The 22,408-nt window shown below is 51.3% G+C and overlaps 1 protein-coding gene across 1 annotated transcript in view; it reads left to right on the top strand.

The window, feature by feature from the left end:
• Positions 1–3,856: 3,856 nt before the first annotated feature.
• GRID1 (glutamate ionotropic receptor delta type subunit 1) overlaps positions 3,857–22,408 on the top strand; it is a gene marked incomplete at its 3' end in the record, with an annotated part of 735,049 nt that continues 716,497 nt past the window's right edge. The window contains exons 1-2 of the mRNA XM_081267356.1: positions 3,857–4,088; positions 6,252–6,407. Of these exons, the coding sequence (XP_081123482.1) occupies positions 4,010–4,088; positions 6,252–6,407 (235 nt within the window). The 5' untranslated portion in view covers positions 3,857–4,009. The remainder of the gene's footprint in view (positions 4,089–6,251; positions 6,408–22,408) is intronic.

Here is a 22,408-nt window from a genome sequence, read left to right as displayed (position 1 = left end):
CTGGGGTGAAAAAGAAGGTGATAGAGAAATGAGAGGTTTGCATTGGGATGACACAACCTTAAATCACAAGGATTATGGCTTCCAAGTGGACCCTCAGGCCTCTTTCTTTGACATGACATTTTACCCAAAGCTTTGGCAGCAAATTGCTCACTTTCCATGGTGCTTGAGTGGAGATTCTTGATGGTTGCACCCTTGTTCAGTTTCTTTGTGCCTTGTGTGTGAAATGGGAATCCCATTTTCTAGGTAAAATGTAAGGTGCTGAGTACAGTGCCTGCATATTGTAAGTGCTAAACAAATGTAGATAGAACCAGTAAAACTGAAGAGCTCTTTAGAAAAAGCAATCACCCATGCTGACTGAACTCTGCAAAAGAAGGATTGATCGACTTAGTTTTGTTTTCTGTGAATACATCTTTGTGTAGTGAGGAGAAAACCAAGATGACCGAATCCTGGGTCTGTCAACAACTCAGCTGGTGCTTTGGGCAACTCATGCCTTTTTCTGAGTCTGTCTTACCCTCTGTCAAAAAGGGTGTGCATCATATGACCCAGAGATTGCTAATTTATCTTCTTCAGCCAGGCATTGCAGTATGGGTGAACTTGTTCATTGAATAGAGTTGCTTCTTCTGGTTTTGGGGGGCCTGGCCTTTAGTAGGAAGCTTTTGTAGCCACAAAAGGGGCTGGGCTGGGCCAGGAACAAAAAAAAATTTAAGAGATTAGAGAACAAGCCCCCAATAATAGCCAATGCTCCTGGAACCTGATAATTCCAAATTTAGGTGGCAGAGAGGATCGAAATTGTCCTACCTAGAGGTAAGTCTGCATTGATCACTAGAGGTCTCTGTGCTTGCTTTATAGAAATGAAAGCCATGCAGAGGGGCCACAAGATACCATGCAAAGGGGTATCCAGGGCATTGTATTTTGGCCGGGAAAACAGGTCTGGCTGGGTGGAGTTTTCTGAGAATCAGTGTCAGGGGCTGGGTATCCAAACTCACAGGCTGGAAGCTGAAAGGTAAGGGGTTCTTGGGATAGGAGATGAGGTTACTCTAGGCCAACAGGTTCCAGGGAGGCTTCAACTTTAGTTGTGACCCTCAGGCCCCAAACCATAGTGACCTCATCATCCAAACTAGAATTTGATAGACATCTTCCCCAAACTAAGTGTGTTGGTGGGTTGTCTTCTCCATATTTGGAAAGGGGTCTCAAGGCTTGTCCCACTGTAATCATTTTACCTCTGCCCAACAAAGTACACACACATCAAAGATGGCTTCCAACTGGGCACATCATGCCCACTGTGCCAATACTTTGCAGGGATCCAACAGGAAGACTCCTAGGGGGATTCTTGCTTCTGTGCCTCTTGACCTCAGGTTTGAGCCCCTAAGATGTGACCACACCCACTGTCTTCCAAGGTGGACACAGTCCCCATAGGAACTAAATTGCTACATAATGAAACCCATCCCTTATTTCCCTTCTCCCTACATTTTTTCAGCCAGTGAATGGTGGAATTTTGTAGCAATAAGCATTGAGACATGGGGTGGGGATTAAAGCAGTTGAGTGATGCATGTTTTTACCATGTGTTATGGTTTAGATATGAGGTGTCCCCTATGTCCTCTCCATGTGTGAGACAAAGAAAATCTAGAAATGAAATATTTGGGTTTTGAAAACCTTAACATAATCAGTGTAAGAATCCAGTTGAATGGATCAACTGGGTGGTAACTGTAGGCAGGTAGAACTTGGCTTGAGGAGTTGAATAGCTGGGGTATATATTTTGGTCCTGGTGAGTGAGAGCTCTCTCTGCTTCCTGGTGAGTATGTCCTGAGTGGCTTTCCTCCACTGCACTCTTCCGCCATGATGTTCTGCATCACTTAGGTCACAAAGCAATGGAGCCAGCTGTTTATGGACTGAGACTTCTGAAACCTTGAGTGCTGAATAAACTTCCTCCTCTAAAATTGTTCTTGTCAGGTCTTTTGGTCACATCAGCAAAAAGCTGACTAAAACACCATGCAAGTCTCCTAAGACAGATTTCTAGAGGAAGTATATGGGACCATAATCAGCTCCAGTTGTGGGTATTTCCTCTCTTCTGCCTGTTGGTCCCTTCATTCTAGAAGTCACCTTGCCTGCCAATGGGGGTTCCTTGATATATCTGCAGCCCAGTTGCTCTTTACCCCCAGGTTGCCTCTGCTCAGCTGAGACACTTCCTCACAGCTCTCCATGCCTCTACTGGTCCCTTCTGCAGTCTTCTCCCAACTTTTCCAAAATAAAATTCACCAATGACTACTCTGTGGCTGGCAACTTGAGACACAGGGACACACATACACACGCCCCATACGATCCTTTCTTCTCTTCCTGCCTTGGCTCACTCACCAGTGCCAAATGCCTGGAAGCCTCTCCTTCTCCCTTGGTAACCTCCACTCAGCCTTTAGAACTGTCACCTCCTCCAAGAAGCCATCCTCCCAGGCTGAGTTACAGACCGGGACTGTGTGGACATAGCTCATTCATAGTCTTCTCCACATCTTTTTATGACTGTTTAGGTGTCTGTTTCCCACTGCACTGGCAGCTCTAGGCAAGGCCAAGCCTGAGCCTCTCCAGGTCCTTCACATCCAGTGCACAGCCTGACACACAGCTTCTGGCAACTCCCTAACAAGGCTCTGCCAGGTGCTCCCAGACCCAGCTTCCGTGGAATCCGGGTCCGGGATGGCTCAGCTGTCTCCCCGAAATCTTGGGTGTGTCACGTGGAGCAGAGTTCAACTGGGACCTTGGTGTTGGGAGTGTGAGCCCGACTCGCCTCCACCTTGTAGGCTTGATCCCTCAACAGCTTAACGTTATATTTGGTGGTGGCGGGAGAGGCACGCACCGGCGGCAGAGGAAGCCCTGCTTTGCTCTGGCCTCTTGGGAGCGGGCTCTCCGCCCGGGCTCGCGAGTGAAGGCTCCGTGCAGGGTCGGTGTCTGAGCCCGCCTGCCGCTTGGAAGGCTCCTCACGTCCAGGCGCCGCGGTCACGGCTGCGCCGGTTTCCGGCCATGAATTGGGCTTCAGAGTCCGAGCCTCCTGCCCGACTCCGGTCTAAGCGCACCGCCCGCGAGGCGGGGGATGGGCGCTCGCCGAGGTCCGCACAGCCTGCAAGGGTTCAAGCCCGATGCCGGCCCCCTGGACTCACTGTGTCTGGCTCGGCCCCGCCCCCGGCTCTCTCCAGGCTACTGCGTCCGAGGTCCCGCTCCACGACGGGTTGTGTGTGCGGGCCAGGGGCCTGACTCGAGATGCTCGGAGGCTGAGGTCTTTCAGCGCCAGGGCGCTCGGAGTCCCCCCCCCGGGCAGTTGGCAGCCGTGCTCCTCCTTTCTCCAGCCCCGGCGAATCTGGGAAGCGAGGCTAGGACCGCTACGTCTCTGCGCTCCGCAGCCCAGATCGGTCCCCGCCGCCGTGAGGGCTTCCGATCGTCCCTCTGGCTGGGAGAGCTGAGCACTCTGCGCCCCCTCCGAGCCGCGAGCGGGCCAGAGCCGAGCGGAGAGGCTGAGGCTCCGCAGTCACGTGGTGGAGAGGAGGGCGGAGGGGAGGGAGGCGGGGAGGGAGGGGAGGGGGAGCAGAGCCGAGGGGGAGGGGGAGGGGAGGGGGCGTCCTCCGCAGTTCGCTCCTCGCCCGGGCTCAGACACACAGCTAGCCCGGAGCCGCCGCGCCGGCCGGGCAGCCGCTGCTACCGCCTCTGCCGCCCCCAGAGCCGATCTAGCCGCGGGAAGCACCGCCGCCACCGCCGCGGGCCGCCCCCGCCGCGCGGGCCTGGGCTCCGGCTGCCAGCGCCGCCGCAACCGCCACCGGAGCCGGCGCGGGAGCCCAATCGCGCTGGGCTGGGCTGGGCTGGGCTGGGGCGGGCGCAGGGCGCAGGGGCGGGCGCGCGGGGGAAGACGCACGGGCGGGCTCGGCTCTCCCGGGGAGCGGCCCGGGACTGCACCCGGACCGGCGCCTCCCCGCTCCGCGCTGCCCTCGGCCTCGCCCCGGGCCCGGGCGGATGAGCCGCGCGCCCGGGGGACATGGAAGCGCTGACGCTGTGGCTTCTCCCCTGGATATGCCAGTGCGTTACCGTGCGGGCCGACTCCATCATCCACATCGGTGAGCGCGGCGGGCGGCCGGGCCGAGGCTGGGCGGGGGCCCCAACAGAGCTAGGGGTGCGCGGCGTCCAAACTTGGCGGTTCCCCGGGCAGAGGGGCTCGGCAGGCGGTGCTCCCCCGAAGGGCCGCGCCGCGCCGCCCCGCGGAGGAGCTGTGCAGGGGCCGCGCCGAGCTCCCGTGGGCTTCTTGGTGCTCCCCGGGGCTCCTGTCTCCGCGCGGTGCCCCGCGGCCTCTGATGACACTTAGGGCCGCAGCTGCAGAAAACACGGGGTTGGACGCACATCAAGACCCGCGCCCCTGATCCGGCCGTCGGCGGGTTGGGCCCTTCAGCGCCGCGCAGAGCAGCCGGGGCCAAGGGGCGGGCTGGAGGGGGGGGGTGCTCGCCAAGTTGGCAGGGCAAGATCAAAGAGGCCGGACCGGAACCATGTGTGACTATGGATGGGTGTTGTCAGCGTGTTTCGCTGTGTGTGCACCTGGTAACGTTTTGGTGTCACTGAGAGAGGGCGTTGGGTGTGTGGGGCCATTTGAGCGTGTGTTGGTGCGAGCACGATGGTCTGTCAGCCTGTTAGAGTGGACACAGTGTCTGCCTGTTTCCCCGGTGTGTGTCTGTATAGCTCTGGGTGTATATGTGGGGGTGTGTGTAATCTGGTTGTGGCGACTGCAGCCCAATCCTGGATAGTCCCAGAGTTTCTCCTGGTCCAAGTCTTGGGGGGCAGTATCCTGGGTGGTTAGATTGAGAGAAGAAGCGTGGGCAGCGGTGTGGGGGGAGCTGAATGGGAAGAGATGGATGGAGGAAGAGAACCCAGAGAAAAGATGAGAGAGCAGAAGAGGAAGGGGCGCTCGTAGGGGGAGTGGGCGGGAGTTGGGAGCAGCACTGCTGAAATCCTGGGAAGTTAGGCCAGGTTGAGGGGCTGACAGCGGTTGCTTTGGGGAAGCCCCTCTGCAGTCGCTTTTCCGGAAGTTGGGAAAGACCAGAGAGCACAGAAAAATTGGGGGTTGGGAGGTGAGAAGGGGAGAATGATGGGACAGAAGGGCGGAAGGTGGAGAGGGGTAGTGAGGGTCCTAGCTTGGAGAACTGCAATATCCCTCTCAGGGCTGGGGGGCAAACCGGCTTCCCGCCCTGAAGCGGGCGCGGGTCTCTCAGTCAGCATTGCGGTTTCGGATGTAGAGAAGAACCTAGGAGCAGGGCCTCCCTCCGCCCACTCAACTCTCAGCTCCGGGGGATTACCCGTCAAAACGCTGGGACCTCTGAGACCCTCCCGGCCTGGCTCGGTGGGGTGGGGGTGGGGACTCCGGAGCTGCCCAGGCTGCAGGGCCAGGCTCTGGCGAGTCGCACCGATCTGGACTGCTAGCGCAGGGTGGGCCAAAGCGGCGAAACGCGCGCAAAGCGCCAGTCGGAGGGCGCCCAGGAGGAACTGTCCGCGGTTCTAGAAGGCCTTTTCAAGAGCGGCTTCTTCTGGGACTCTCCGTTCTGCTAGATTAGAACGTGGAGGGGTCTAGGAGGCATTCCCCTCCCCCCACTCCCTCCGACATACACACAGGAAGAGGAAACGGGAGGGAAGGAGAGCAGGGAAGCGAGTACAAGTCGTCAGACCGTGTAGCGTCACGGCCATCCAAGTTGCTGGCCATGGAATGCCCTATGCCTAAAGAAGACCCTTTGGTGCAGGAAAGCCAACTGTGGACCTTCTTCGCCCAGCTTCACTAAGCAGGGCACGCACACAGCAGAAAGGAGCCAATTCCATTCAGGGATTGGGGTTGGGGAACTGATCTCCCGGGAACTTTCTGGGATGGGATTTATGTGACCATGTTAGGAGCATTTGGGTACTGCCTTAGGCCATCCCAGATTGGCTGAGTCCATTGAATGGAGCATGGCTGGGACATGTGGGGCTTTGGTTGTGAGACACGTGTGTAACCTGGTGGCAGCATGTGGGATGTTCCTGTGTAACTCATGTCAACTATGTGCACGTGTGCGCTGGGGGAGGGTAGGAGAGCACATCTGTGTGGATTATGTGGGAGAGCATTAAACTACCCGTCAAAATGAAACCCCAGACCAAACCTTCCACCACTTGGTAACCTGCGGTCCTGCCAGCACCCTGTTCCAGGGCCAAGGGAGGGTGGGTAGGATTTCTTTCTAAATCTGGTCTTGACCCCTCCTTTCCTCCAGGTGCCATCTTCGAGGAGAACGCAGCCAAGGACGACAGGGTGTTCCAATTGGCTGTATCCGACCTGAGCCTCAACGATGACATCCTGCAGAGTGAGAAGATCACCTACTCCATCAAGGTCATCGAGGCCAACAATCCGTTCCAGGCTGTACAGGAAGGTGAGTGACCGCTGCGCCCAAGGCTCACTGGGCAGTGGCCTGTGAAGTGGCGCAGCAGTGGGGACCGGCAAGGTTGTGACAGGCTGGATTGAGCGGAGCCTCCTGTTCGCCCGGGTGCCACTTGCAGTGTCGAGCCTTCTGGGGCCCAGCAAGGCTATGGTGCTAGGATTGCTCTTTGCTGCGGAAACAGAGCGGAGACTCCGTGCGCACCACTAGCTGGGCTCCTGGCGGGGTTGGGTGGCTCCTTTTCTGCTGGGTGGGCGCTTGTGTGCGCCTCTCTTCCGCTGCGCAGGCCTGTGGCTCCGGGCGGTCTTTGTTTCTCGAGTGTTGGGTGGGCGTGTCTGAGTGCGGGGTACCTGTGTTGCAAACCCAACCATCTTGGTGGACCTGTGTTTTTCTCGCCTTGAATCAATGAGCCCCCAGCGACTGCAACCTGCCCTGGTTGCCTTTTCTTGAGCACAACCTGTCTGGCGCCAAGTTTCGCACCCCACGGCCCCACAGTGCTTTGGCGGGGCTTCTCAGCCTTGCTCCTCCAGGTTTAGAGCAGCTGTTTTCTCTCCTGCTGCTCGCGCGGCGGCGGGCGGAGGCACTGCCGCCTGGGCCGGAGGTGGGCGCTGTTTGCCCAGAAAAGGAGCCTAGCTGGGCCAGGTCCTGCTGCGGGGAAATCCTAGCCCGCGCCTGGGCCCTGGTTGTTTGCAGCCGCTGTCACTCCCGGCGGCTCCGTGGCAGGGGCTACAGGTGTGTGGCGAGGGCATTAGCTACAGCATCTCCCTCAGCTTTTTCTTCCTCTTCTTTTCCCTCCCCTCTCTCCTGGCTTGCTGCTTCCGAAACTTGGCTCCTCCCCCCATGCCTGCGGCTTCCTGGGCTTCTGTTTCTACCCCTGACACCTGCCCAGACTTGGTCCTTATTCTTCCCCTTTGTCTTGCTCCCCACAACCACGTTAGACTCTGAGGTCAGCGCTTTGGAGCGCTGAGGATAGACGGGCACATCTGGAGGCACCGGATGCAGGGATTGTTTGCAGGAGGAATTGTCAGGGCAGTGGGTGTAGGGAAAAAGTGGGCAGACTGAGGGGTTCGCACTTGTTAGCATTGTGTTTCCCAGCACTCTGGGTCCAGTATTCTCTCTCCTGTTGCCCTGGGGTTATACGTTGGCTGCCAGTTTCCTGGTGCTTGCAAGTATAGAGATAGGGTGACTCAGTAATACATGGATGTGGTCCAGAAGGTCAGAGCTATTGCTATGAAGATCCTTGTGCAGGAGGGTGGTCTTTTGAGGGTCTCCTGTTTTGGGGTATAGCAGTGGAAGGAGAGGTAGTAGCTCTTGGGGAAGGGATACCTGGCTTTGAAACCTGAAGGTCCAAGGATATCTTGAGATGGCTGTATAAACTTGGAGTCCCAAGTACTGCTTTTGGCATGGTGTTGAATGGGGTGAGGCTGGCAGTGCTTATAGTGGAGCTGTCTTTACAGAGCCCCAATCTGGACATCCATAGTCTGATGTCAGCTGAAGCATGAGAAAGAGTGTGTGGTTATGTCCTAATAGTAATTTCTGTCTCTAGATGTCCCTTGCTCCTGGATTTCTTCTTTATGCCTCTATGACAGTTCCTTGCAGGTCCCAGTCTTGGAAACCCTACCTGCTGTACACATTAGATTTCTTTTTCAAAAAATATTTTTATTTTTTATTTATTTATTTTTTTTTTAAAGAGAGAGTGATAGAGGGAGAGAGAGAGAGAGAGAGAGAGAGAGAGAGAGAGAGAGAGAGAGGGAGAATTTTTTTTCAATATTTATTTTTTAGTTCTAGGCGGACACAACATCGTTGTTGGTATGTGGTGCTGAGGATCGAACCCGGGCCGCACGCATGCCAGGCGAGCGCACTACCGCCTGAGCCACATCCCCAGCCCCAATATTTTTAGTTGTAGATAGACACAACACCTTTATTTATTTTCATGAGGTGCTGAGGATAGAACCCAGTGCCTCATATGTACAAGGCAAGTGCTTCACCATTGAGCTACAACCCAGCCCCTACATTAGATTTCTATACTTCTGTTGATATTCCTTGCTTCTGTTCTGGCAGCTATCCTTCTGCAGTGTTGAATGTCTCATGCTTATTCATTTTGCCCCGGAATGATGCCCATCAATCCCCGTCAGCAGCTCACTAGAGATGGAAGGTGATGCTCTTACATGGGCAGATTAACACACATGGATGAAGCATGCAGCTGGTCCCCTGGAGAGGTCATCTCTGTTAAAAGGAACATCTATCACACAGTTTCAGTTGATTTTGCCATTTGGGATTGAAAAATCTAGATGTTGTAGATGTATCTGCTTTTTGTTTTTAAAAAGGAGTCCCAATCTGGACTTCAGTGTAGAATCTGATTTTTTAACTATTGCCAATTAATGAAACAATTTAAACACCCAGCACAAACAAAACAAAACATAGCTATGGGTTATTTGACCTTCAGGCCCAAATGCAACTTTGTCCTGGAGGTAAAGTTTCCAACAAGGGGCCTTTTCAGGTTGATAAACTAGACCCCTTGCTTTTCTGGGTTTCAGTTTCTCTATTTGTATAATTGGAAAAAATGTCTCAGGGATGTCTCATCTCAAGGATGGCAGGTTGACACAGTCTCAGGAGGGTATGAGAAAGGAGTGTTTCTGCACATCTGGAGTTAGGGAGTTAGAGTCTGAGGGCTGGCAATAGTTATTCAGGTAGAGTGATTCTGGCCAGGTGTTGTTGCTAGGCTGCCTGCTGCCCAGAAGGTGGTTAAAGCTGGCATGTGCTTCTTTCTTATAAGTTGCAGGAGCTGAAATCGACATAGTTATCCCATGACCTTGCATAGCCCTTGGATGCCTACAAGGGATGTAAGGAGCTAGGCCCTGGAGGGCTTCTGGGAAGGGCAGAGCTAGGCTCAGCAAGCTCCTTTCCCTTTGTCTGGGGCTCAGTGAACAGGTATTCAATTTGCTGAGTATCCTTTTTCTGTATTCTGTGGGATGTTTGTCCATCCCTGGCTTGACCCTTGCTTGATGGTTACCTTCTCTCTTTTCTCTGAGCCTGGACATTCATTGCAGTAGGACATGGATGGTAGGCACAGTTTGCGGGGGTGGTGCTGACCAGAGATAAAGAGCAATGGCACCCTGGGGCTCCATATTCTTTGTAGAATGAACAAGCCCCCAGGGACCTTTGGTTGCACCTGGGATTGTAGTGATGCTGTCCAGTTTAGGTCTGAGAGGCAGCCCATGCTGGGATAAGAGCTTGATCGTTGGAGTCCAAGGAGATCTAGCTAAGGTCCTGCTTGCTTCACTGGCTATATGACCCTGGTAGAGTCTTGGTTCTACTCTGAGCTTCTGTTTCCAGATCTGTTAAAAGGGAATAATCAAAGTACCTGCCTCATGGGATCATTGTGAGGATTAAATGAGATGAGACATGTATAAACTGCATAAGGCTTTCAGTAGGTGTTCAGTAAACACTAATTCCTTCCCTGTTCCCTGACCCAGCTGTGAATCCACTTCAGTTTCTTTTAAGGCTATTGATATTTCTAGCTACATCATCTCTTAAGCTGGTGAATTCCTTGAGAGGAGACCTTAAGTGACCTTTTCATTTTTAGCTTTTACTTTTTTCCCCCCAATTATAAAAGAAATGCATTGGTACAATGAGCATGTGTTACTTTAAAAATGTAAAAGAGAAAGAGGCCAATGCATGCTCATTATATAAAACGTGGAAGGTGCAGGAAGGCACCAAGAAGCAGAGCAAAATTGTTCTGAGTTCTACTACTGTTATTTCCTTCTAATCCTTCCCACCATTGAATTTTATAAATGCAGAGGGCTCCCATTCTGTTCATTTGCATGGCTTGCTACTTTCATTTACCTTATCATTAGCTTTTTCTGCAACCACTGGGAATTATTTGTAAACATCCCTTTTTCTTCCGTATGGTATTAGGGATTAAACTTAGGGCCTCACACAGCTCTTTCACTGAGCTACATCCCCAAGCCCCTTTTAAGTTTTGAGACAGGGTCTTGCTAAATTGCCAAGGCAGGCCTCACACTTGTGATCCTCAGAGCTTCAGCAACTGAGTCGCTGGGATTACAGGTAGGCACCCACTTTGCCCAGCTATAAACATTGCTTTTGGTGGATGCATATGTTTTCCACATGCAAAAAATGTTTTTAAGAAATGGAATAACTTCTGGAGAAAATAAGAAACTCCAGTTGGGTGTGTTGGTCCGAAGATTTATATGTAGGATTTCTTCAGATTGGTTTTGTACAAGTGCCTTCCAAACACTACCTTTGAAGAAATTCTTTTATGTAAAAGAATGGATCATATTCCATAAAATATGCGTTTGATGCAAGGATTTAAAATTAGTAAATAATAACAGAAAGGACATTTAAATCTCTAAAATATTGCATCCTAGACTTAGCTGGCCAAGTCCATATTAATAATAAGTATGAAAATTTGTCTTCTAGATAAGAGATAATAATTTGTTAAATAGAAAAATTTCATATTGTTTTAAAGTGCTTGCTCAAGTAGAAGATTATATAAGTGCATAAAAGAACTGATTGAACACAAGTCTTCTCTTTTCACAGTATTATCTTTTACTGTGAGTAAAAGATGTGAGTTATTGGATATGCTGTAGATATATCTGTCATAGTGTAGAAGGATAACAATTTAAAGAAGAGGCAGGAAAAAAGGAATGTATGTGAGGCAATAATATTCCTTTTAGCTATGATGAGCACAAATGTGTTTTAAGAAGACAAGGTGAGGGCTGGGGATGTAGCTCAGTGGTAGAGAGCTTGCCCAGCGTCTGCAAGGCCCTGGGTTTGGACCCCAGCACTATCACCAAAAAGAGAAGAAAACAAGGTAAAAAGGATTCAGGGATAGCTTGTTCTTCACAGAGTGAAATAATGAGATTAAAAAAACCCCAAACCAAACCAAAGCAAAAAAACCAAAAAGAAACACAACAAACTTGTTGATGCCCATTTCTGAAGGTCTTGGTCAGTTCATATGGGTCACCTCCTAGGTGGTTCCCCTGTCCCTCACTCACTATGTTGGTATCTAGGTCTCAAGCTAGAGTCTCCCTCTCTGACCTCTGGTGTCTTCTTTCACTTCCATTCAGAATTATCGGTTCCGTTGAGGCCATGCCCTCACAGCCCTGCTGGCAGCCTCACCGAGACACTGTCAAGGGCTCTGAGTGTGATGCTTCTGTCATTGTAAAGAGGCCTCTAGGCCTACTGCCATCGTTCGATCCACTCAGCTATATTACTTTTCTTTTGGCATTAAAACAAGGTTTACCCCAAATTTAGTTGGGTCAAACAACACCAACTTATTAGCTTAGAGTTCTGCAGTTCAGAAGCCTGACAGAGTCTCATGGGGCTAAAACCAAGGTGTCGTTAGGGCTGGTTTCTTAGGGAGAGCCTAGGAAAAAATTGCTTCCTTGCCTTTTCCAACTTTCAGAGGCTGCAGGACTCCTCAGCCTGGGTCCCCTTCCTCTACCTCCAATGCCTACAGTAGTGGTTGGGTCCATCTGACCTTGCTTAGTCATCAATCACTCTCCTTCTCTCACTCTTCTGCTTCCTTCTTTCAAGAACCCTTGTGATTGTATTGGGTCCACCAAGATAGTCCAGGGTGACTTCCCTGTTTAAGGTTAGTTGCAACCTTTATTTTCTTTTGCCACATAGCCTAACTTAGTCATAGTTTGGGGGAATAGGACATGGATGTCTTTGTAGGCCATTATTCTGTCACCACATTGGCATACCCTTCTTTGCCCATTGTAGCCAGAGCATAGTGTTACCTTGAACTTTCTTTCTACTTTGATAGTCTTCTGCAGGCTGGCTGCACTCTTGTTTGCTGGGTAGCATCCCCTGGTTCCAGTCAGACCAGCTGTGCCACCATTCCACAAAGATCATTTTGGAGGTGTCTCACTGCGGGCCTGAAAGGCCTCTATGTACCTCCTGTGAGTTTCTCTGTGAGAGATTTCCTTCCTGGATCCAGATGCTTCTTGTATATAAAGATCTTCCTGGAGGAATCTGTCGATGGAATAGCCGAACTATAACTTGAGGCCATCCTACCAAGCCACAGCCTCATTTTCTGCCTGGGAAGATTCTGCAGAGCCTCACTCTCCTGGCTCCCCCATGTGCCCACCTGGGGTCCTTGTTGAGGTCTGTCTTGCTTTGTGGCCCTATGTCTCACAGAAAGGTGCTCTTCTTGGCCCCTCAGGGTCAAGAGATGTTCCAAGCCTGAAGGTGGCTGTGGATGAGGCTCAGGCATGGGTGATCCCTTGCTAGAATTTGGCCGGGTACTGTCTGTTGTAGTCCTGTCTCTAGATTTCCCATAAGCCCATGGCTGAGTAAAGGAATGCCTACAACCTTCCCACAGCTTCAGGGTTCATCTTAGAGTTACCTCTAAGATGTACACACACACACATGCACATACATGTGCGTTAATGCATGAACACCTGTGTACATATATATGTGAGTATACACACTTTCTCAGTTTATAGACTGTGCTCTTGCCCTACCCACCTCCTCTTATTTTGGGTTCAGGAAACTCCCTTCAGTTTTCCCTATTGCCCTCGCCCTGCTCCCCAGATTGAGAGGTGGGGCTTATCTGGCAGTGAGTAGTTGCACCTCATGCCAGGTTTGTGGGTAGGAGGCCATGGGTCTGGCCACATTCATCTTTTCTTGTTGCCTCAAGAACTGCTCTCATTCCATGGGAACCAAGGCCCTTTAACACCCAACCCACCTGAAGCAGCATACTGGGGTCATTTCTCCAGGTTTCTCTTGGAGGTCAGCTCAGACTATCTCTTAGCACTCACAGACGCATCTTTGAGGAGCAGGCAGACTAACTTTCCAAATTCTTATAGCAGCCAGGTTGAGAACCCCCAGCTTTGTACCCTCCAACATCTGTCCTTCCTCTTCCCTTAAACTTTCACTCCTGTTATAGGATCCAAACTGTTTTTCCCGACACTTTGGATCTTGAATGTCCCTGAAAGGCCCTGATGTTATCAGCCTGTGGTGCTGTTGGGAGATGGTGGAATCTTTAGGAGATGAGCTTAGTGGAAGCGAGTTGGGTCATTGGGGGTGTACCCTTGAAGGGAATATTGGGATCCCAACCCCTCCTCTTTCTTTGCTTCCTGGCTACCATGGAGTAAGCAGCCATTTCTATCATGTGCTCCCACGGTGATGTCCTGTGCTGCCACAGGCCTAAAGTAACAGGCCAACTGATTGAGGTCTGAAACCTCTGAAACCCTGAGCCAAAAGAAATCTTCTTTTTTCTTTTGTTTATGTTAGGTATTTTGTCACAGTAAATGAAAGCTAACACAACTCCCTAGAAAATGCTGTCACCTAAAATCACAAAGTGTTGGATCTGCACTACTTTTTCTCAAACATATCTAACCCAGGCTGATCCCTGGATATGATTCTTTTTGGACTTCCTAGCTAGGCTGTGCCCATTTGTCTTTAGTCTTTGGTGTTTTTCCTGCATTTTTCATTGTATCACTCAGGGACTACTGAGTTATACTTCAGTAACAAACAACCCCCAAATTTTAGTGGCTTCATGTGACAGTAGTTTACTTCCTGCCCGTGTTGTATGTCCATCATTGGTCAGCTGGAAACCTGGCTCCTTATCATCATTCTGCCTGATCATTGCCAGTTGCTGTTCCATAGGGAAAGTAGTTTTGCAGGGAGCAGGAGAGTTCAGTTTAGATGTGACCCACATCTCTTCTGCTTATGTGTCTTCAGCCAAAAGGTGTCATGTTGCCCCAGCCATTCACAAGGTGTCCAGGAAGCACAGTCCTACTATGTGACTAGAGGAGAAGGGAGAACTGAAAATGTCTGATGAACAGCACCCTTGACTACTTCCTGTTCATGCCAAAACAGGCTTCTTATTTCGTTGGTGATCCCCTAAAACAACAGCAACCAAGAAATGAAATATATAAAACCACTTTATGTTGGTCCAAACCTGTTTCTCCCATCAGTTCTCTTGGTACTCTTATTTACGTGTCTTCTCTGTGTCTTGGGGGTGGCTCTCTGATATGGTGTCAGTCAGGAAGCCTGGGTCCCCAGGCCCCACTGGTTCTCACTTATACTTTTTTGTGTCTACCAATCTCATACTTTCTAAACTTGGCCCTGGACAGGCTCGGCCCTCAGGACCCTTGAGCTAGATGTTTCCTAAGCAATGAAGTGAAGAGGCTGGGGTACTTGGGTGTGGGGGTGAAGGATTTGGGGAATGGATATATAATGGAGACTGGGTCTGAGGATATATAATTATAGTTAGGAGAAATAAGTTCAAGAGGTCTGTTGCACAGGGTGGCCAGTATAGTTAATGATGATATATTGGATCTCTGAAAAATGCTTCAGTAGTGGATATTAAGTGCTCCCACTATAAAATGTAAACTGTGTTAGGTAATGTATTGGTTAATTAGCTAGATTTAACAACCCCACATTGCACATATATAACCATTATGTTGTGCATGGTAAATACATACAATTTTGTATGTCAATAACGTGAGTTTGAAAAAAAAAAAAAGATTGTTTCCAAGCCTGACCACCAGTGGAGCCAGCATCAGTGTCTGTAGCTGGATTTTGGTGAGTCTGTATTTCCTACAATCTCAGCCCTATGGCCTTGTTCCTCTACTGATTTTCCTGACCCTTTGCACCCACTTTCTCACATAGCAGCACTGGGTTGGGGCAGAGACCCCTCATATTTCTGCCATGGGCTGGTTTGTGACAAATCCTTTCTCTGGGGTGCTGACCTCTCTGTTGGGCACTGGAAGGGGCTAGATCTGTGTTCAGTAGTTCATCTTCTGGGTTCTTTAAGTTCTTTTTCTTAGCCTATAAACAGTGAGTTTCCTGGCTGATGGTCATAGGCTGGGAAGAGAAAGGCCCAGAGGTCTCTGGGCCTGGGAGAGCACTGGGAGAGTACTAGATGGAGTTCTAGCACTGGGGGTGACTAGGTGGCCTCCTACTTGTTTCTGGGCCCACGCTGTGGGCAGGCTTCTAGGGGTGAAACCTGGGAGCTGCTAGCTCCCAGGGTCCAGGGTAGTCCTCAGTCCAGGCTGTACTTTGTTCATGTGGCCCTGGCCAATCTCTCTTTCCAGTTTGCCTCCTTCACTCTGGCTTTTGCCAGACCCAAACTGAGGCACCAGACACTGCAGCTGTACCTCCACCTGTCCCCACATCTCTCCCTGCCTCTGTACCTGTTTTCTCCACTTCTGGCCCTTCTCCACTCTGCCTGAGAACAGACAGTGGTGTCCAGGAGCTGAGCAGGGGTGGGTCACTTTCCCTCATGCAGACTGGAGGTCTTGTCTCTGCTCTGCCGTGACTCTGGATGGGTATTTCAGTTTCCCTGGATGGCAACACAGGACCGTGGAGGGTGGGTTGAGGAAATGCACTAAGATATCTAGCTAAGGGCCAGGCGCTGAGTAGCGGCTGGGTAAAGAGGAAGGGATGGCTGTTATATGATTGGCCTCAGTGGTTCCCGAAGGGGCTCTTGGCCTTCCTCTCTTCCTGTCCCTGCTTGGCTGTGTGGGCACACTCCTGCAGCTTCTGCCCCTCTTTGGACAGATGAAGCCTGTGGCTTGGAGTTTAGCCCTGGCCTTTCTGGGTGTCTCAGGAGAGCAGGGAAGGAGGTTGGTATTGACGATGTGGCTCATATGGAGGCTGCTCAGAGCCATCTGTGCAGTCTGGGGCTCTGGGCACCTGTGCCCTGTCACTGCATGGTATTTTAATCCTGCATGCTCCAACTTCACAGAATGGCCAAAATCTAACTGTCCTGGCTTAGTCCCCTAAGACCTGACCACCTATTTGATGGAAAGGGGTCAGGCAGATCTGGGTTTGATTCCCAATTTTGTGGCTGATTAGCTGTGCGGTCCTGAAAAGGTCACTTCTCTCGGAGCCTGAGTCTTAATGTCTGTGAAGTGGTACTAACTCAGCCTGGCCTGGACAGCTGGCTCCTGCTCCGGATGGTGCTTGTCTTGCTTGGTGCAAAAGCAGACATTTGGGGTCTTGCCTGGTTCAGCTCCTGTACTGGAGAAGTGGGCTTTCTTTTATCTATTCATAGGTGAGCTCGGAGGCATGGTGAGCAAGAGAGGTCTCTGGTTTGGGCTCTGGGCCCCTAACCTCTGAAACCTCTGTGCTGTGCTTGTCTCAGTGGTGCCCCATCTCTGGTACCAGATGCTGAAATTGCTCTGACTTGACTTGGCTTATGCCTCCTTCCCTGTCATGGCTTCAAACATCAAATGCTGCTTTCCTCAGTCGTGGGTGGCTCCAGACTCTCTTCCCCGGGAATCTCCCAGGGCACCTGCCCTCACTTGTCTCTCCCACAGGACTCTGGTAGCCTAAACAATCCAGTCCTGCATGTTCTCAGTCTGGGGCTAACACTCTAAGGGTGGTTCTTTCCTAATCACAGAGTCCTGGACTGGAGTTGGCCCAGGAATGGCTGATGGGGGCCTTGTTCTGCATGAGAACCCAAACCTCAGCTCACAGCTTCTCCTGGGCACCTTGTAAAGATGTTCAAGGGCCAATGTTCAGCACTGCTTGGTCGGTAGCACTGAGCTGGTGCTCACAGGCCACCTGTTGCCCTTGTTCCCAGAGATAGGCAGGCTGGACGGTGACATGTCCAGGGGGTTGGTGATGTGATGGGCAGTGCAGAAGACTGTTTAGGAGGGATGAATCAGGTCCTTGGGATCTGGGCAGAGCTTCCTTGTGTTGTGGGGTGTGTGTGTGTATGTGTGTGTGTGTGTGTGTGTACATTAAAGGAGCTTCTAGGGGCTGCTTGGAGCTCCACTGGCCCTCTCACTTGTCACCCTCTTTCTGGAGCTTTCTGAAGTCTCAGTTCAGATGTGTCATCCCCAGGGATCCTTTTCAGTGTGCAGGTCAGCAAGAGCATGGAGTTCTGATGTCCAGAGCCGAGAGGGCTTTGCAAAGCCAAGGCTGGGTTGAGGGAAGGTCTAAAGGTCCTATGTACAGAATAGTTATATCCCAAAATCCATTCACTGAGGCCCTGACTCCCAATATGATGGCATTTGGTGATGGGGTCTGGGTAAAAATTACGTTTAGAAGAGGTTATGAGGGTGGGGCCCTCGTCATGGGATTAGTGTCCTTACAAGAAGAGACACCAAAGAGCTTGCTCTCTCTCTTTCTGCCGTGTGAAGACATAGTGAGAAGGTGGCCATGAACAAGCCAGGAAGAGAGCCCTCCCCAGGAACTGACCGTGCTGACACCTTGATCACGGACTTCTAGCCTTCAGAACAGTGAGAATACATTTATGCTGTTTAAGGCACTCGGCCTATGGCCTTTTGTAATAGCAGACCCAGCTGGCTAAGAGAGAAGGGGGAAGGCCTGCGGAGAACCTGGCCTGGGCCTAGACCTAACCCAAGAAGTACAGGCCAGTCCTGCCCTTCCAGGGCTTAGTGCCTCAAATCAGGCACTTGGACCAGAAGATCTTTGAAGCTGAAGATCTGTGTGCCTCTGAGGATGAATGATTCTCATCTCTGACAGATCTTGATGCTGAGCCCAGATTGTCTCTGTCCTGTACCTTTAAGTGCAGTTGTGTGCCCGTCAAAGAATTTTCAGGCTATACATTATGGAGCTTGTTTTTCTTTTTTTCCCTGTTCTCTTTTGTATACATGCATTTTTGTCACTGCCCCTCTTAACACACAGTGCCTCTGATGTCTCTTCATGAGGACTTATCTTGCTGAGTCTCAGCGTTCTTGCCTATAAAATGGGGATGATGGTGCTTCTCTTAATATGTTGTCTTAAGGACCAAACGAAGTAATGAACATGAAGAACTGAGCCCGTGCCTGGCACCAAGGAGGTGCTCTGTAAGGAGGTTATTTTCCTCATAATGTCGTCTGATCAGTGCAGAGGAATGGAGATGATCACTGCTCATTCTGGATGCTCTGCTGACACTTAGGAAGCCCAAGTGGACACTGGCTGTCATTGTCGTCTTCTGCTGTGACTCTGGAACCTTTTCTCAAGAAAGGGGGATGCATCAGACACCCCCACTTGATGCTTTTGCAGTTGGTGATTTGGCTGCAAGTTTGGACTGTAAACAACCAACTCCTTTAATGTTCTTTCAGTTTAGAGCTTGAGCAACCTCACTCCTGCCTTTCAGAGGGTTGATTCTCCTTCCCAACCTCAAACCAGCCCCTACAGGGGTCTATGCTGCCTTCATTGACCTCAGGAATGCTCGGCAGGCTATGCCCGGGCCTGACCCCTCAGCCTGGCTCCCCTGACTGCTCTGTGGCTCAACTCTGGGCAATGGGCCAGCACACATGGGGCACAGGTTTGCATCTATGAGAATCATGAACACACCACGGGCTGGTGCATTTCTGCACCTGTCAGTCTTGTGTACTGTTTCTGTCCATGTACACTCTCCTCTGTGTTTCATGGCATCATAGGTGCCAGAGTCTGCTGGTGCCTGGAGCCCTCCCTCCACTGGAACCTCATGGACATTCCCCAGGTGGTGCTTGGAGTCAGCCCATGAATCTCATCAGGGACAGGGATGGGGTGGGTCAGGCAGCATTTATTCTACTGCAGGTTCCTGGGATTGCCTGTTAAGCAGCAGAGGTATCTATTGATACCTGAAGTCACACACTGTGTCTGGGGCTGCATGTGCACCATCTCAGAACAGCCCTGGGCCGCACAGAGAATTACCCAGAGAGCAGAGCAAAGCATGGATTGCTTAGGAAAAGTGAAAGGTGGGCAGCCATGCCAGCACTCTGCTATTCCCTGCCTAGCCTCCTGCTGTGCATGTGACTCTCCCTGGATCCCTGGCTGTCACCAGCACTCCCATATCCACTCCTGTCCCCCTAGTCCTGGCCTGCGCTCCTGAGGTCACTTCTTCCTTATTCCCTGCCTTTGTCTTCCCCTCCAGGCTGCTGTCCATGCAGCAGCCAGATTATCTGAAAAATCAATCTGATCACCTCTGTTTTTCCTGCTGAACCATTCAATGGCTCCCTACTGAACTAAAGAATAAAATCCAGACCCTTTACCAGGGCCTGTAAATTTTCAAGTACACGGACAAAAGCTTACCTTAACTGTTTCTTTGTTGACACTTCGTTGGTCTCTCTTCTCTGACTGCATTGGCCTTTTTCCTTTCTTCCTTCCAACAGGCTAAGCATGCATCTACCCCAGAACCTTTCCACATGCTCTTCCTACCATGTGAAAGGCCTTTTGTAAAATGGACTCCTTCTGAGCCTTCAGAGGCTCCCAAATGTGGCCCCTGTTATCCCCTGTCAAAGCATTCCCCCTCCTCTTTTTTTTTTTGCTCCCCCACCTGCAGTCATATTATTAATTTATTTGTTCATCAGGACCACAAGGGCAGAGGAGGTCTGTTTTCTTCACTGCTAAGTCCTCAGAGCTGAGCCTGGTGTGTGGCTCATTGTAGGTACTCAGAAAATGTCCCTGGATGAGTGATGGGACAGACAGACATATGAGATTGTTCTCTGTGACTCTGCAAGCTGCTGTTTGTGGTTCTGCCTTCATGCTCAGGGCTACCCAAGGGCGGGTGGCTTGTGGGGCCTGGAGGCTTGCTGCATGGCCAGCAGCCCTACCTGCCATCTAAAGGCAACTTGAGCTGCACTTCCTCCTGGTCAGCTTCTGGTTTTGAAGATGGGAGCCGGTGGCATTGCCTCTCCTTGGCAGTGGTCACCTGTTTCCTTCCAAGGCCCTGTGTAAAGGATTAGTAAGAGATGTTTCCCATGATCACAGGGCGGAGTGAGAAAGTTTTGTCCGCCCCACCCCTCTGCATGCCTGCTGGGTGCCTGTGTGGCCAGGGGCGGCTGGTATGGCAGGGAGGCTGTGCAGGGGAAATAGCAATGTCCTTGTGCCCTAGACGTCACCTTTCAGGGCTGCCTGGTCTCTAGAATCTAAGTTTCCATTTCCTTTTCAGCCTGGGAATCCCCCAGTGGCTTGGGAGCTGCCTCCCATCCCCTGAGCACCACAGTCTTAGTGTCCACATGTGTGAAATGGGCTGGCATTGTGCTGTCCTCTGCTCTTCCAGGTTAGGACAGGAGAAAGGCCCCTGGAGGAGCAACTGGGGCCAGCCAGCACGGCAGCTCTGAGCATGGTGAGTGGGCGCTGTCCATACGCTCCTGCCAGGGCTGCCCTTGGCGGGTGCTCCAGGAGCTGGTGAGGGGTGCTCATGTACCTTGGGAGCTGTCACACTGACCTCCGAGGAAGCAGGATTTTCACCCCTCCTGGGGAGCAGGGGTGGAGAGGCTTTGAAGCTGTGTTGTTCATGATCAAAATCTCATCAAGAGAAACCCGCTGGAGCACAGCTTGGGTGGGGGGTCTGACTGTGCCAGGCTATTTAGCTCCTGCCAAGAAAATTAATCTCATCAAAAGGAGGATGGTGAGGTCAGTAATGAGGCTTAGCACCCACTGATGGATTGGTAATGGCAAGAGCTGAGGGTAGGGGCACTCCTGAAGGCCAGGTATCTTCATCTCTGGGACACTGTGTGTCTCACGGATGTGCTATTGCATGTATATGCTTGGGTCCCAGGGCATCTTCCTGACATTTGTGTCTGCCCAGGGTCCTGTGGTTCCTGGGACCGCAGGATGACATCTGTGCTCAGCCTTAAAGGCCTCGGGATCTTGTCCCTAGTGGGGTACCCAGCTCTGTCCCCAGTCTCCCCTGACTGCCTCCACCCACACACCCCTGGACCTCACCACCCTGTGTCCTCCTTAGCCTTTTCCTACAGCTCCTACAGGACTGGGGCCACCTCATCACCGTCCAGCCCATCCTGTCTTGGTGGGCAACCAGCCCCACATATGCGTTTAAAGGTCTGTGAGCATCAGTGACACAGATTCAGCATCTCAGGGTTAGTAAGTGTCTACAGCCTTAACACCTGCAGGGTGGAGTGAGTGTTGAGCATGCACACATGTGGGCCTACACAGACACAGGTGTGCATATTCCTGGGACCTGATAAGCTCGAGGCACATACCTGTAGATGGGCGGTGAGTCGGTCTGGGGTTTCTCTCCCTCCTTGAGGAGACTGTTTGGTGATGTGCTGGGGAGAGGCTAGGAAGAGCCCACTAGAACTGTGGAGCAGGTGACTGAGCCACGGTGCTGTGATCAGCGGGGAGGGTGTCTGCCTTTCATGGTCCATCAGAAAGTTGTTGCTCACATGTGTGTTTGTTGGAATGCGAAGTCAGACCATCTGAGAATTCCAGCCCCTAGCTTCATACCAGGGAAAACCTGCCATGGATCTGCAATCATTCTTCATAATAGTCCAGTTGGCTATGTAGGTGTCAGAGACCTTTAAACTGGCCTAAGTAAAATAGGGACATTTATTAAGCCATGGAGTGGAAAAGACAGAGGCTGTGAACCTCAGGTGTGGGCAGATCCAGGGGTATCCATCCATGGAACCCCACCTTAAACTTCACATCCTTTATTCCTCTTGAGCCCTGCATGGGTTCCTTCCCAGGCGGCATCCTGGCTACTGCAGGCTGAAGCCTACTCAGCTCAGCCTCCTGGTCCCACACCATGGGAAGAGGGGGATTATTTTACAAGGGTTTTCATGGGCCAGGTGCAGTGGTGCATGCCTGTAATTCCAACTACTTGGGAGGCTGAAGCAGGAGGATTGCAATTTTGAGGCCAGCCTGGGCAACTCAGTGAAACCTTGTCTCCAAATTAAAAAAAAAATAGGGCTATGGATATAGCTCAGTGGTAGAGCACCTGCCTATCATGTGCAAGGTTCCGGGTTCAATCCCCAGTAACACACACACACACACACACACACACACACACACACACACACAGAAGAGTTCTTAGAGTCTCAGGATTACTGCTCATTGACCTGGCAGGGGGACTAATCAGTTTCCTCCCCAAATCAATCCTGGTTCCAGAGGAGTGGACTGCTTGGCCAGGTTTGAGGGGCTGCCTTGGCACTGGACAGATTGAGAGGGGCATAGCAGACATGGGTGGGCTAACTAAGGAAGAGAAATGGTGTCAGGCCCACAGAACAACAGTGTGGCCTCATCTGAGGCAGCTGCTCAGCATGGTGCTTCTCTGCCCA

Source organism: Spermophilus citellus (assembly GCF_964194105.1).
Source record: "Spermophilus citellus genome assembly, chromosome: 15".
NCBI classification, from domain to species: domain Eukaryota; kingdom Metazoa; phylum Chordata; class Mammalia; order Rodentia; family Sciuridae; genus Spermophilus; species Spermophilus citellus.
The sequence above is the reverse complement of the archived record's forward strand: the minus strand, read 5'-3'. Positions and strand labels throughout refer to the sequence as shown.